This window comes from Staurois parvus, unplaced genomic scaffold (assembly GCF_062004578.1).
Source record: "Staurois parvus isolate SC_StPar_1 unplaced genomic scaffold, SC_StPar_1.0 ptg000402l, whole genome shotgun sequence".
Classification (NCBI taxonomy): Eukaryota; Metazoa; Chordata; class Amphibia; order Anura; family Ranidae; genus Staurois; species Staurois parvus.
Window position 1 is genome coordinate 168,529 of NW_028318198.1, and position 15,311 is coordinate 183,839.

The 15,311-nt window shown below is 42.2% G+C and overlaps 1 protein-coding gene across 1 annotated transcript in view; it reads right to left on the reverse strand.

Moving 5' to 3' along the window:
- TDRD5 (tudor domain containing 5) overlaps positions 1 to 15,311 on the reverse strand; it is a 189,947-nt gene that overhangs the window by 124,636 nt on the left and 50,000 nt on the right. The window contains exons 7-8 of the mRNA XM_089686565.1: positions 5,670 to 5,782; positions 321 to 532 (exon numbers count right to left, since the gene is read on the reverse strand). Of these exons, the coding sequence (XP_089542691.1) occupies positions 321 to 532; positions 5,670 to 5,782 (325 nt within the window). The remainder of the gene's footprint in view (positions 1 to 320; positions 533 to 5,669; positions 5,783 to 15,311) is intronic.

Below are 15,311 nucleotides of genomic sequence, written 5' to 3' on the forward strand. Positions count from 1 at the left end.
ACTGAACTGCTGAATAGTGGGATCTTAGTTCTTAGTGGCGCTTAGATCTTGGAGAGGTGGTGCTAATCATCAACATGGGCAGAAGTCTGTTCTTTGTATAATGCATGTGCCCAGGATCCAGGAAAAATTACTGAAGAATTACTGAAGATTAATATATCCTGTAGGCACACCTAGGTGTCTGCAGTTCAAAAGTATTTATATTAGACACTTAGCATGATATGATAGATTTGTTTTATGTTTGTGCACAATTTTAACTTTTTAATAATTGTAGCTCTGTAAAATTATAGATCAAGTAAGAGAATTCCTAAGTAATTTCACACCTCATCTCTATCATCATGTCCTCCAGCTTTTGAGATGTGTCTTTGCTGTAGCAACGAATATAGAACTCACTGGGAGAAGTCACATTCTCTACAAAGACCCCAATTATACAGCCACGTTTCATGTATGGTAAACAGTGAAGCTTCTGCTTTCTCACAGCATCAGGTGGGATCTCCTGTTCCTTGTCAGAAAGCTTCAACTCATGGATTATCCACTGAAAGAGAAATACAGATCATGATATACGCACAGTAAATCCTCAATATAAAAAAATGCCATTTTTGTATTTGCAGTAAAATGTATTTCTTGGAGTTCAATCAGGGACACAGGAATTCAGACTGTTCGGTTATACTTCCGCCCACAGGAGGATTTGGGCACTGGCAAAAAAAACAAACAAAAAAACAATTGTATGCTAGCATGGGAGGATCATGATCTCAGACTTGGAAAGGTGCGGACAGTGTCCCTAATGAACGCCAAAAAATGAATTTTATGGATTTTCTTTCTCGTTCATTAAGGGACACAGGGAACAAGGTGGCTGCAAATCTCTCAAATGAAAAGTGAACAAAGCATATTATTCTATAGTGTGTACATGCTATGTTTCAGAGAACCTACTGTGGCTTCTGTCTGCTCTGTCATTCCTCTGCATGAGTCACTTCTGACACTCTATGTGGACAACAGAAAATCCCAGGAAATGGCCTTGCACTCCCATAGCATACAGCAGGTGATTTGACAGCTGCAGCTGTGCATGTTTCCCTTTGAGACTGTGTAGAGGAGGCTGTCTGTTCAGGTTTCAGATTACACTCAGCTCCCTGCTGTGGAGTGTGTGACATCAAATCCCCAACCCCTGCATTTTACAGATGTGAAATGCTGTTTAAAATATGTGCTTTAGGAGGCTGTAGAGGAGAGAGGGCTGCAGATAAACAGGTACAACATATGTAGGAGGATTTGCTTCAGCTTTGTGTCACCTGAGTCTAATCAATTCAGTAGTTATATGTAAGGGTTTACAACCACTTTAAGAGACTGTTGTGATGTCAACACAATTCAACAGAGGTATGAGCAACAGCAACAAAGCACAAGGCCCATGCAAAAACAACAAAACTGAGGACCACCTGCATCTTGAAAATTGCCTGAAAGACCATACACCCACAGCTGGCATCAGATTAGGTCTGAACAGCTACCTGCTAAACCATGGAGCATGTGCAAAAAGAAGACTAGATAGCAAACTTAAAAATCTGAAAAACAGTAGCCAGATGCCAAAGAGCCCAAAAAGCCCTTACAAATCTAGTAGAGTGCACCTTGACAGAAGCAGGTAGAACTCAACCCTTAATGTATAACTAAATGCAAAACTTTTTGAGTTTTGGTTAGAACGAAGATCGATTAGAACACCTATTAGGTATTTACTGCCGTCTCGTTAGGGAGATTCACCCTATTTGTCCCTTGTAACATTATCATTGAAAGTAAAAGTAAAGGAAAATTATGGGTTGTCTCCAGAAAAGTAATAGACAGGAAATCTTCCAATCTTCCACTAGTTCTGTTGACCTGAGGGGCCTCCCAAGGGATTTCCTAATTTGCAGGGATTTCCTCTGCTGTTTTGGCTATAGGACAGAAAGTGAAGGTAAATCTCCCCAGTGGGACAGAGATAGGAAAAAAAAAACCTGACAAGTGCTATAACCCTCCCTTACTCTATCCAAAATAAAATTTGCCTATAGTTCTACTTTAATGCCATAAGCTTGAAGGGGGATCTGTCTCAACCACCTAGAAACAGTGGAAAGAAAAGCAGGTTCTCCTTCACGGCAACCATCAGGAATGATAGGGTCAGAGGCACAAACTACATGCAGGCAATGAAGTACGATCTCTTTCTGATGAACTGCAGCAGAACAGAGGGCGAAAAGCCTTGGAAATACAGTAAGCTACTGGTCTTTTGAAGAAGATCAGAAGCTCCAAGATTTGACTTCTGACCAATTTCTGATCCAAGCAAATTTGTAGAAAGGTCAGGAGTTGTTCTATGGAAAATTTCCTGAAAGGGAAGTGGGTTTTTTTTCCCAACACCAAGCAAAGCAAGTATTTCATGTTTGACAGTAGACCTTGGACATCATGGGGATCAACAATTCAGAGTTACCTGTGTCTCTCAGAACCTAGGCTTTAACGGCCATGCCATTAAAGCCAACAACCATGAAGCAGGGTGATAAACCTGTCCTTGGGACAGATCCAGGCAATCTGGAAACTCCCACAGAGCATCTGCCAGGAGTTTGATCAGGTAGGAGTATCACATCTGGAGCCCAGAGTCATAAAGATCACCAGAATGACCTTCATTTCGATCCTGCAGAGTAGACAAGGAATGGAGTTTTAGGGGATGAAATACATAGCTCAGGCTCTGCTGATCCCACTGAGCCACCAGAGCATCATTGATTCTAAAAGAGAATCCCTGTACCTGGAGTCCAACCTGTCCAGTTTGTTGAACCTGGAAGTCCACATTTGGCATCCCCCACCTGCGGCACAGATCCTGGAATGCCTCCTAGAGTGGGGACTTTTCCCCTAGGTCCAGGTGCTGATGGCTAATTCTGTCTGCCTGCCAACTGTCCCCACCTGGAATGTAAACACCAGACAAGGGTGGAACATGACATTCTGCCCTTTCTACCTCTCTTGCTGTGGCAACATTTCTGGTTTCTCCATAATGATTATTGATGTATGCCACGGATATGGTATTTTCCAGCTGAATCCTGATCGGATGGACCTTTCAGATGGTGTTTTCAGGGTTGCAAGGAGAGCCAGATCACCCAAAGTTTCAGGATGTTGATTGGGAGACAAAATTCTGAGTCCCCTCTAACAAGGTGTCCAAGATTCCTCTCTAGCTCAGCAGCCTGGTAAATGTCACAAAAATCTTCCATGAGAGTGGAAGAAAGGACTTCCCCAAATACAGAAAAGGAATCCTGAGCCAAGAAGCCAAAGGCAACTCTGGTAACCGACAAATCGCTCGGTTCAAGGAATGGACTGACATGCCCCATGATGCCAGGATGTTGTGTTGTAGGGGTCTGGAGTGAAACTGTGCTAAACAGGACTGCCTTAAAAGAGGATACCATTGACCCCAGAACTGCCAAGTAGAAGCAAAGAGCTGGGCGACTCCTAGACTAAAGAGTCCAAGTCTGGGAGCAGAGAGTTTTACATTTTACCTTGGGGAACAAAGAAATACTCAGTTATTCCAAGAAATGAGTTAGTCCTAGTACTGTGAAGGTTCAAGAACAAACTTTTGCAAAGTCTGGATGGTTCAAGCTACAATGATGGCCAGAACCTGTGCCAACTGGTCTCTCAACAAGAAGTTGTCCAGATATTCCACAATGGGAATGCACTGGAAGTGCAACTAAGAACAGGGGCCAACAAATTAATGAACACTCCAGGTACAGAATATAGGCTGCTTGCAGGGCCACAAACTGGAAGTGCTGGGGACACAGCAAACTGAAGAAATCCCATATGCACTGGAAAAACTTGGGGACCTGCAAGTACACATTGTTGATGATCACAGAAGCCAAAAAGTCTCCTGATGGAGAGAAGTTATTGACTAACTTGGTATATTTCATGCAAATTTCTAGGTCTGAATTTAGGCATTTAGTTCCTTGAAATAAAGTATAGGGAGGATTTCCCCTTTTGGATTGGGAACTATGAAAAGCTTGAAGTAAAACCCGAGGTACTGTTCTGCAAATGGTAATGGGGCAATAATCCTTGCTTCTGAAGACCAACGAGGACTACATGGAGGTCTTCTAACCTGTACAGTGACATGGGTGGGTAGGAAGATATAAATGACTTGAGGGTATCGATAGCAGAATCTTAGCTTGCAGTCCCTGGAAACCACCTCCCGGTCCCAACATCTGAGATGCTGGCTGTCCAAAGGAAAGTGGGATTGTTCCCTGATGATGCAAATGATTTTTATCTGAGGGTATGGGGCACAGGGAAGTCCAGGGTTTTCTGCCAGACTGGAAGCAAGGTTTGACCTGGGCTTTGGAGGTTTAAGCCTAGGAGTAACGAAAGTGACTCTTCTTGCCTCTGAAGAAATATGAACTAAGACTTCTTCTGCTGGGTCAGATGCCCCTCTAATGACATCCTTGATAAGTGTGTTGAGTGCAACCCAAAAAAAAAAAAGATGCTCTTTGTTTGCCAGTGCACAGCCAAACACTTTAACCAGATAGGCTTCCTCATGTTCACTGACAGATTTCAAACAATCCGCTCATGCAGTAGTTCACGGCATGAGCTCCAAACACTCTATAAGTAAGGGAGCAGCTTGCATATTAACCAGATTTCTTCTATTGGCCCTAACCCAGCTGGCTAAATAGAGTGGCAAACTAGTGTCATGGCTAGAGCCAGCTGCAAAGCACGGCCTGCCAGAAAGAATACGTTCGGAGGTCCTCAGAGAGTAGATGCAACCTCCACGGAAATAGTCAAGACATTGCTAAGACAGGATACTGCCAAGTCCACAGAAGAGGACAGCCCACTTTTTAACAAAGTCCTCCGCAAACGGGTACATGACTGCTAGCTATTCGGGAGGAGAGTGAACCATATGACAGGGTTTTTCAAGTCTTTAAAAAGATGGCTACGAACAGCAGGTGTACCAGAAAGGTCTTAGCAGTCTTAGGGACCCTAAAGGAGCCTAGACTGGAAACTGCACTGTTAGAATCTGCCTGCTTATCCTGGCATTTTAAAATGGTTCCAAGGTTTAATAAAACAACCAATAAGTTGACTGCTCATTTTCCAATTTTATAAATACTTCCTGCTTTTCAGTATCCTAAAATTTAATATTTTTGAACTGCATTCCAAACCAAGACAGAATATACAACACATACACAAAGGCATTAAAGTGTATCCAAACCCAAAAACAAAAATCTAAAATATTACAGCTTACCATGCTTTAGTGGGGTGGCAGCAACAGTGTTCTTTTTTTCATGATTTTTTTGCCTTTGTTTTTATCTAATGATCCTGACAGTAACACATTTTCTGCCCTAAGACAAGACTACATAACACCTCCTCCTCTACTCATCTCCATAGCATAGAGGGGAGATGTTGGGTAGTCCAGAGAAAAATGTTAACAATGCCAACTAATAAAAGCGTAGCACAGGAAAAAGCAGGCAGAAGAGATCAGCTCGAAAATGTTCTGGCAGGATCAACAGGTATTTTGCACTTATCACAAACATGCAACAAAATGCTTCCGAATGTAAATTTAACGGCCCGAAATGGAGCAAATAAGAAAAGCTTATGTTTAGGGTTTACATATACTTTAACACCCTAACAATTATGAAAAACACAACTGGGGCCTTCACAGAAGTTACAGTGACAACACAATGCTAACACACAACCCAAAACACTACCGATCCATTTCCTTCAGCTGGAGGGATTTTGATCACCAGTGGCTTTAAAGGCTCAGATGTTTCTGCAACTGAATTCCATCTGGAAACTTCGTCAATATGCAGTGGTACCTTGCCTTAAAAGATAAGCAAGAAATGTAGAGACAATATTTAGCAACGACAAATGGAAATACTGCTAACAGCAAAGTATACACAGCCAGTCATCTTCAGACAAAGCAGGAAGTAGCACAGGCAGCATCAGATCATACTATCACTTCATTGGCTACTAGAGACACCACACAGACCTTTGTGCCTCCATAACACCAGTGAACGGATACTCCAGTAAAAAGAATGTCAGCACTGTAGTTTTATGAATTTATAAATTGAATCTTATGAATATGATGTGCTACCAATTAGGTATTGACTGGGTTTTACAATGATTCTAATGATTATATACAGGTGATATCACAAGGCTAATATAGAATAAGAAAAAAAACCCCTGCGCTTGAATGGACAGTCCCTACCCTAAACTGCTAGCACCTTCCTTTAACCACAAAGTGAAAATAACTACCGTATTTTCCGGCGTATAAGACGACTGGGCGTATAAGATGACCCCCTACTTTTCCTGTTAAAATATAGGGTTTGAGCTATACTTGCCGTATAAGACTACCCCTCTTCCAACGCACACCAAATAAAAATGAAAAAACATCAGATTTGATTTCAATATGGTATGCTATTTCAGTATGGTATTCCAATGATGGGACACTATTCCTCCCACTGACACCAATGATGGGGCACCATTTCATCCACTGACACCAATGATGGGGCACTATTCCTCCCACTGACTAATGATGGGGCACTATTCCTCCCACTGACACCAATGATGGTGCCCCATCATTAGTGTCAGTGTGTGAGGAATAGTGTCCCATCATTGGTGTCAGTGGGAAGAATCGTGCCCCATCATTGGTGTCAGTGGGAGGAATAGTGCCCCATTAGTGTCAGTGGGAGGAATAGTGCTCCATCATTGGTATCAGTGGGAGGAATAGCGCCCCATCACTGGTGTCAGTGGGAGGAATAGCGTCCCATCATTGGTATCAGTGGGAGGAATAGCGTCCCATCATTGATGTCAGTGGGAGGAATAGCGCCCCATCATTGGTGTCAGTGGGGAGGAATAGCGCCCCATCATTGGTGTCAGTGGGGAGGAGGAATAGCGCCCCATCATTGGTGTCAGTGGGGAGGAGGAATAGCGCCCCATCGTTGGTGTCAGTGGGGAGGAGGAATAGCGCCCCACCGTTGGTGTCAGTGGGGAGGAGGAATAGCGCCCCATCGTTGGTGTCAGTGGGGAGGAGGAATAGTGCCCCATCGTTGGTGTCAGTGGGGAGGAGGAATAGTGCCCCATCGTTGGTGTCAGTGGGGAGGAGGAATAGTGCCCCATCGTTGGTGTCAGTGGGGAGGAGGAATAGTGCCCCATCGTTGGTGTCAGTGGGGAGGAGGAATAGTGCCCCATCGTTGGTGTCAGTGGGGGGGAGGAACAGTGCCTCATCGCTGGTGTCAGTGTGGAGGAGGAATAGTGCCCCATCGTTAGTGTCAGTGGGGGAGGAATAGTGCCCCATCGTTGCTATTAGTGGGAGAGGAATAGTGCCCCATCGTTAGTGTCAGTGGGAGGAGGAATAGTGCCCCATCGTTAGTGTCAGTGGGGGAGGAATAGTGCCCCATCGTTAGTGTCAGTGGGGGAGGAATAGTGCCCCATCGTTAGTGTCAGTGGGGGAGAGCAGCGGCTGCTCCTTCTTTCAGATTTTCGCGGGGCCGCTCGGCTCCGCCTCCTGGCCGGTGATTGGTCGCCTGTGTGCCTTTCCAGTGCTGGCGCCCAATCACCGGTGAGGAGGCGGAGCCAAGCGGCCGCGCGACCATCGAGCGGCCGAACTGAAAGACGGAGCAGCTGCGCTTCCTGGACCGGATCATCGTGGGACCGGGACCGGAGCCAGGTAAGGTACAGCAGCCCCTCTGCCCACCCCTGTACTTAGTGTCCGTTGAAGGAGGAGGGGGGGCGCCGCGCCGCCCCTCGAAAAAGTGCCGCCCTGACACCGGCTCGCCGTATACCGGCGTATAAGACGACCCCCGACTTTTCAGAAGTTTTTCTTGTGTTGAAAAGTCGTCTTATACGCCGGAAAATACGGTACATAAAAAATATATGGTGCAGCGCTAAATAAATACTAACATGTGCATCAATATATAACAAATATGGTAATTCTAAATAACGTGTCAACACACATAAGTGACTTTGCACAAACTGTACAGTGAAACCCCAACAACATGTATATCCCCAATCTGGGGGATCAAATGAAAGTGGATCATGTGATTCCCTACTCGGGAACGCAATTTCAAACACAAGTGTACAAAAAAAAAAAAACACAAATAGTGATAAATCAAAAATGTCCACTCAAATATAAGTCCACAAGATTCACAATTCGTGCCCAAACACAAATAAATCACAAGTAAATCCAGCTTTTTCCCCATACTATGGGTATACGCCTATAGTATGGGGAAAAAGCTGGATTTACTTGTATATCATGTGAGTGGGCAATTTTTATTTTAACTTGATTGAATAAATACTGATTCACACTATGGAGGATCTTTGTTTGTCTTTGCTATGATCCTTTGGTGTGAACCCTGCATAAGAGTACCAGGTGATTGGAGAGCTCAGGAGGATTACTAAGTCCGCTGGAGTATCCAGAAGGGTCCTGTTTGGTGACGTGATCGTTCCTGTGAAAGCGTGGTTGATCCATTAAGCGAGCTGGCCCCTGTGGTCACTGTAAGGAGGTGAGGGGGCGCTCTGGCCACTTAAGGATTCGTTATCATGAGTTGTTTGCCACTATAGTCACCTCACGTGGCGTGGATTCAATTTACACATGATTTATTTGTGTTTGGGCACGAATAATGAATCTTGTGGACTTTTATTTGAGTGAACATTTTTGATTTATCACTATTGTGTTTTTTTTTTTTGTGCACTTGTGTTTATAATTGCGTTCCTGAGTAGGGAATCACATGGTCCACTTTCATTTGATCCCCCAGATTGGGGATATACATGTTTTTGGGGTTTCACTGTACAGTTTGTGCAAAATCACTTATGTGTGTTGACACGTTATTTGCAATTATCATATTTGTTATATCTTGATGCACATGTTAGTATTTATTTAGCGCTGCACCATATATTTTTTATGTGGTTATTTTCACAAGGCTAATATAGCTGTTGTTAATATGATGTACAGTTCGGGCCATATACATTTGGACACAGGCACAATTTTAGTTTTTTTTCAGGTATGTACCAAAACATTTTCAAGCTATAGTAATATAATGGATATGTGCACACTCTCAGGTTTGTGTATAAAAATGGTTGCAGTTCCTAAAATTTGTACTTGATATTTATGTTCAACCCCTTGAATTAAAGCTGAAAGTCTGCACTTCACATTAATTTGGATCATTTCATTTAAATTTATTCTGGAGGCATACAGAACCAAAAGTATGAAAATTGTGCCTGAGTCCAAATATATATGGACCTAACTTTATACGTAGGGGTCTTTTTATAAATGTTTTCACTCAGGATTCACACAACCTAAGATTCATGTATTATTTTGCTGGATTCAATGTGTGAATCCTTGTTACAATTGTGTGAATCTTATGACATTTATAAATAACCCCATTTCTGTTTAACCCTTTCCTTTTCCAGTCTTTAGGGCCCATTTACACCACTGCTTAACTTGCATTGGTGCATTGAAGTGCCATGCACTTCCAAAATGCACAAAAGCACAGGGTGATTTTACATCCACTATGGTGCATTTGGTAACCCATTCAAATCAATAGGCTGCCTCGACATTATGAACATATGTGAAAACGCACAACAGATTGTTCTGGTGTGAATGGGCCCCCTTAGAAAAAGATAACAAATAAGAACTATTCAATTTATTAACAACTCTAATGCATAATAATATATGAGCAATAATTCTGCTCTGGTTTGTCTCCAGAGATATAGTAACCCCCTAATTGGGCTCCACCAACTTGTATCTGGGACAGCATAAAAAAGGTGAAGTCAGGCTGTGAATCACCGCCTGCAGAACAAACACACCCCAACCCTTCCTGTGACTGTAGTGTTACTGCTCTCTGCTTAAAGCAGAAGCCAATTGGAACAGTTAGATGGTGAGATGAGGCAATGCTATTATTGGTCTTCTAGGATAGAATATCTGTTAGAACAAGAGCCCCTAGTGCTACAGGAACCACACTTTTTCTGTGGGCCACACACGCGCAGTGCATGCTCTCTCCCACTCTAGTCATAGCCACTAATCTGATCAGGGCCGACAGAGGAGAGAGCATTAAAAGGTGCAGCCCACAGGAAAATCTATGTATTAAGGAGACAGGATGGAGCCATGAAAAGAATTTGCAGTTGTTCCAGCAGGCTTTGGTCATTGCAAAATTGGCATATAGGTATGTCAGCAGAAGATAGGCATAGTTTTAAAATCTGATCAGCTTAGGGGGATGCACTTGTGTATAGATATAAGATTAACTAATATATACTCCTCAATAACTACAATAGAGATGTGCACCAAATGCCTATGTAAACTGAAATATTACCTTGTAAAAGCAACAGTGACATCATCACTGTGGTGCACATAGCCTGTGCAAAGGGCAGGGACATGCAAGTAACCCAGCATGGCCATCCTTTATTTTCTTTTACACATAGACAGCACCAAGAAATAGGGGTAAAACAAGCCACATTTGTTCCTCATCTTCAAACCTGATGAGAATGCTTTACCAAACATGTTATTTAAATCCATAAGTTTCAGTGGAAATTAGGGCTCATTCACATTGGCGCTATGGCCTGTATAGTGTTAAAGAGTGGTCTGTTTATGCCAATGGAGTTCCTGGGAGCTAAGTGCAGCAGCCTAAACAGGGTTCACTCTCATATAACAGGTAACATACCCCTATCTATAATAACACAGAAAGTGCCATGGGGCACAGCGTCTGTACAGACATAGCCGCACGACCCAATTAAACAGATGTACAGGAGCAAGTTGAACGTGCTCTCAAGAAAGTCAGTGTGATTAAATGCCTCCCGTCCAGTCTATGGAGAAATTATGTCCAAGTAGGAGCACGGCTAATCCAGTTGGACGTCATATGATGTCCTCCCAGTCTCAGATCACACTGCAGAGTGACTGATCGGTGTACCAGACCAGCCCCACTACCATGTGATCGCTAAGCCCAAAAACACCAATCTCATGACAGTTGTACACAATGAATGACTTTCATTCATAGCCATTTATTGTGTACTATTGTGATGATATCTGTGATTGGTCACAATGATCACATGGTACAGACAGGACCAATTAAAGTGCATCTGTGCCATGTGACAGCTGTGGCCAATCACAGCTATCACAATAGTACACAATGAATGGCTACGAATGAATGAATGCCATTCATAAAACTAACTCCTTTTAACCGTGATCATCACTGTTATAAGAAACCATAGTGTAAAAAAAAAAATCACTATGGTAAATATTAGAAAGAAAATTTAAAAAAATATATGTCACCCGTTAGTAGTATCCCTGATCACCACCACACCATTTTCCAAAAAACTGTGACCAAAAAATAATTTAAAAAAACTCACCATGCCTCTTACTAAATACGTAATAGGTCTACTTTCCAAAAAAAACGGTCATGTAGGGGGTATTTGTACTGTTGTGACATTTTAGGGCCTCAAGACATGAGACCGACAGTCAGTACAGGATTAATCAATTTTCAGATATATATACACCATAGTTTACAGACTCTACTTTCCTACAGACTAAATATTATAGAATTATTTGGGTTATTCTTACAAAAAAAAGTAGCAGAATACATTTTTGCATACATTTATGAAAAACGATTTGCACATTTTTATGACAGAAGTGAAGAAAAATTTGATTTTTAAATGTTTGGTATTTTTTTCATTTATATACCAAAATAAAAAAACCCAGTGGTGATTAATTACAACTAGAAAAAAAGCTCTGTCTTAAAAAAAATTATTAATATTTCATTTGGGTACAGTGTTGCATGACTGAGCAATTGGCATTCAAAGTGTGATAGTACTGAAAGCTGAAAATTGGCCTAGGCAGGAAGGGGGTGAAAGTGTCCGGTATTGAAGTTGTTAAACACGTTAGGTGGATTAACAGAGTAGTGACTTCATTACGTAGAATCACTGGGTGAGCACTTGCCAATGTGAGGGGGTTTTTTTATACAAAAGTTTTAATAAACTCAGAGTAGCATTATGATGGTATGATAGAGGTCCTCCTACATATAGAAATATCCACAAGCGACTTATAAAATTAACAAACACTTTTTACATTATTGCATTAACCACATGCTGCCCAGCCACTGTATAAATACGGCGGCAGGGCGGCATGGCTGGGAAAAATCACGTTTTAAAACGTGTGTTTTGTAAACAGGTAGGGGGCGCGCGCGAGGCCAGCCGATCACAGCCGCGGATGTCAGTCGCCGGGTCACAGCCGGTCGTTACTGGCTATGTCCTGCCGATCGGCGGCAATCGCTGACAGAGAGCACAGCTGCAGTAGCTGTGCTTTCTGTCAGTTCCTTGACAGCTCCAGGACAAGCCGATCGGGACAGAAGAGTTTCTCTCAACCAATCAGCGGTGTCCCATGCAGCACACACCCCCACCCCCTAGTAAAACAATCCTCTCACACAGTTAACCCTTTCCCTGAAAAATAAACTTAACCCCTTCCTCCCCAGTGCCATTAGTACAGTGTCAGTGGTTTTTTTTTTGCATTGATCACTGTATTGGTGCCACTGGGGATGTCAGTGACCCCAAGTCAGTACTCCCCAATGTTCGCCGCAGTCCTGCCATAAGTAGCTGATCGCTGCCATAAGTCACTGATCGCCGCCATTATTAGTATAAAAAAAAAAAAAACTAAAAATCCCAGTATCTTTCCCGCCATTTGTAAACGCTATAACTTTCACGTAAACCAATTAATTTACACGTATTGTTTTTTTTTTTTTTTTTTTAGCAGACATGTCGCAGAATGCATTTTGGCAGAAATTTATGACTAAATTTAATTTTTAAATTTTTTTTTACTGGACATGTTTTATAGCAAAAAGTCCAAAATATTTTTTTTTCCTCAAAATTGTCAGCCTTTTTTTTTATAGCACAAAAAATAAAAACTGCACAGGCGATCAAATACCACCGAAAGAAAGCTCAATTTGTGGGAAAAAAAGGATGTAAATTTAATTTATGTACCGTATTGCATGACCGTGCAATTGTCCGTTAAACGCAGCGCTGTATAGCAAAAAAAATGGCGTAAATTCCAGTATCTATACTATAGTTTGTAGACGCTATAACTTTCACACAAAGCAATCAATATACACTTATTGGGATTTTTTTTACCAAAAACATGTAACAGAATACATTTTGGCCTAAATTTATAACTAACTTTGAGTTTACAATATATTTTTTATAGCTTGAAAGTAAAAAATATAGTTTTTTCTTCCAAATTTTTGGTCTTTTTTTGTTTATAGCGTGAAAAATAAAAAGCGCACAGGTGATCAAATACCACCGAAAGAAAGCTCTATTTGTGTGAAAAAAGGACATAAATTTCGTTTGGGTGCAGCATTGCATGACCGCGCAATTATCAGTTGAATTAGTGTAGCGCCGAGTAGCAAAAAGAGGCCTGGTCATTAAGGGGGGTAAATCCTCTGGAGGTCAAGTGGTTAAAGTTAAAAAAAATCCCACTACCTGTTCTCCACGCCCCACCCTCCAGTCCCTAAACATCTGCCTGACTCCTCTCACTGCTCCAGCACTGTCCAGGCTACAGGGCGCCATAGGCTGCCACTGCTATCAGTTAACACAGTCAATTGACACACATGGAAATGGGTGCCCCCTTGGCACCTGGCTTGCTAAGGAAGCACCTGGAGAAGGGAGGAGGAGCATACAGCATCTAAGGGGAAATGCCAAAGTGGAGATAAGGGACCACTCCCGATGCAGCATCATTGCACAGAGCAGATAAGTATGACAGAAAAATCTTTTAATTTCACCTTAACAGATCAAAACTAATTGGTGTGTTGATCTCAAAAAGGGTGTACATTGTTTTCAGTTGAAAGTCACCCCTAGGTGGATGTTTAAAGGCAACCACAGACAATCTTATATGACACATCTGCTGCAGCACTTTATCACTTTATATTTTGCACAAAATAACTTTATGTAGACTTGACATGGACAATCACAATGCACTTTATGTGTTTTATATGCATTTGGATTTTACATAAAAAGTATATAATTAATTTGACTTTGTTTTATTCATATTTTGGTGATATAAATAAGATTTCTTTTCAGATTACGTACTTAGTAGTATTTATCTGAACAGGTCACATTGCACTGTTTTTTTTTTCTATACAGGTGAAACTCGAAAAATTAGAATATTGTGCAAACGTTCATTTATTTCAGTAATGAAACTTAAAAGGTGAAACTAATATATGAGATAGACTCATTACATGCAAAGCAAGATAGTTCAAGCCGTGATTTGTCATAATTGTGATGATTATGGCTTACAGCTCATGAAAACCCCAAATCCACAATCTCAGAAAATTAGAATATTGTGAAAAGGTGCAATATTCTAGGCTCAAAGTGTCCCACTCTAATCAGCTAATTAAGCCATAACACCTGCAAAGGGTTCCTGAGCCTTTAAATGGTCTCTCAGTCTGGTTCAGTAGGAATCACAATCCTGGGAAAGAATGTTGACCTGACAGTTGTGCAGAAGACAATCATTGACACCCTCCATAAGGAGGGAAAGCCTCAAAAGGTAATTGCAAAAGAAGTTGGATGTTCACAAAGTGTTGTATCAAAGCACATTAATAGAAAGTTATGTGGAAGGGAAAAGTGTGGAAGAAAAAGGTGCACAAGCAGCAGGGATGACTGCATCCTGGAGAAAATTGTCAGGAAAAGGCAATTCAAAAGTGTTGGGAACTTTCACGAGGAGTGGACTGAGGCTGGAGTCAGTGTATCAAGAGCCACCACACGTATCAAGAGCCACCACACACAGACGGATCCTGGACATGGGCATCAAATGTATTCCTCTCGTCAAGCCGCTCCTGAACAAACAACGTCATAAGCGTCTTACCTGGGCTAAAGAAAAACAGACCTGGTCTGTTGCTCAGTGGTCCAAAGTCCTCTTTTCTGATAAGAGCAACTTTTGCATCTCATTTGGAAACCAAGGACCCAGAGTATGGAAGAAGAATGGAGAGGCACACACTGCAAGATGCTTGAAGTCCAGTGTGAAGTTTCCACAGTCTGTGTTCATTTGGGGAGCCATGTCATCTGCTGGTGTTGGTCCACTGTGCTTCATTAAGTCCAGGGTCAACACAGCCATCTACCAGGAGATTTTGGAGCACTTCATGCTTCCTTCCGCAGACGAGCTTTATGGGGATGCCGATTTCATTTTCCAGTAGGACTTGGCACCTGCCCACACTGCCAAAAGCACCAAAACCTGGTTCAATGACAATGGGATTACTGTGCTTGATTGGCCAGCAAACTCGCCTGACCTGAACCCCATAGAGAATCTATGGGGCATTGCAAAGAGAAAGATGAGAGACATGAGACCGAACAATGCAGAAGAGCTGAAGGCCGCT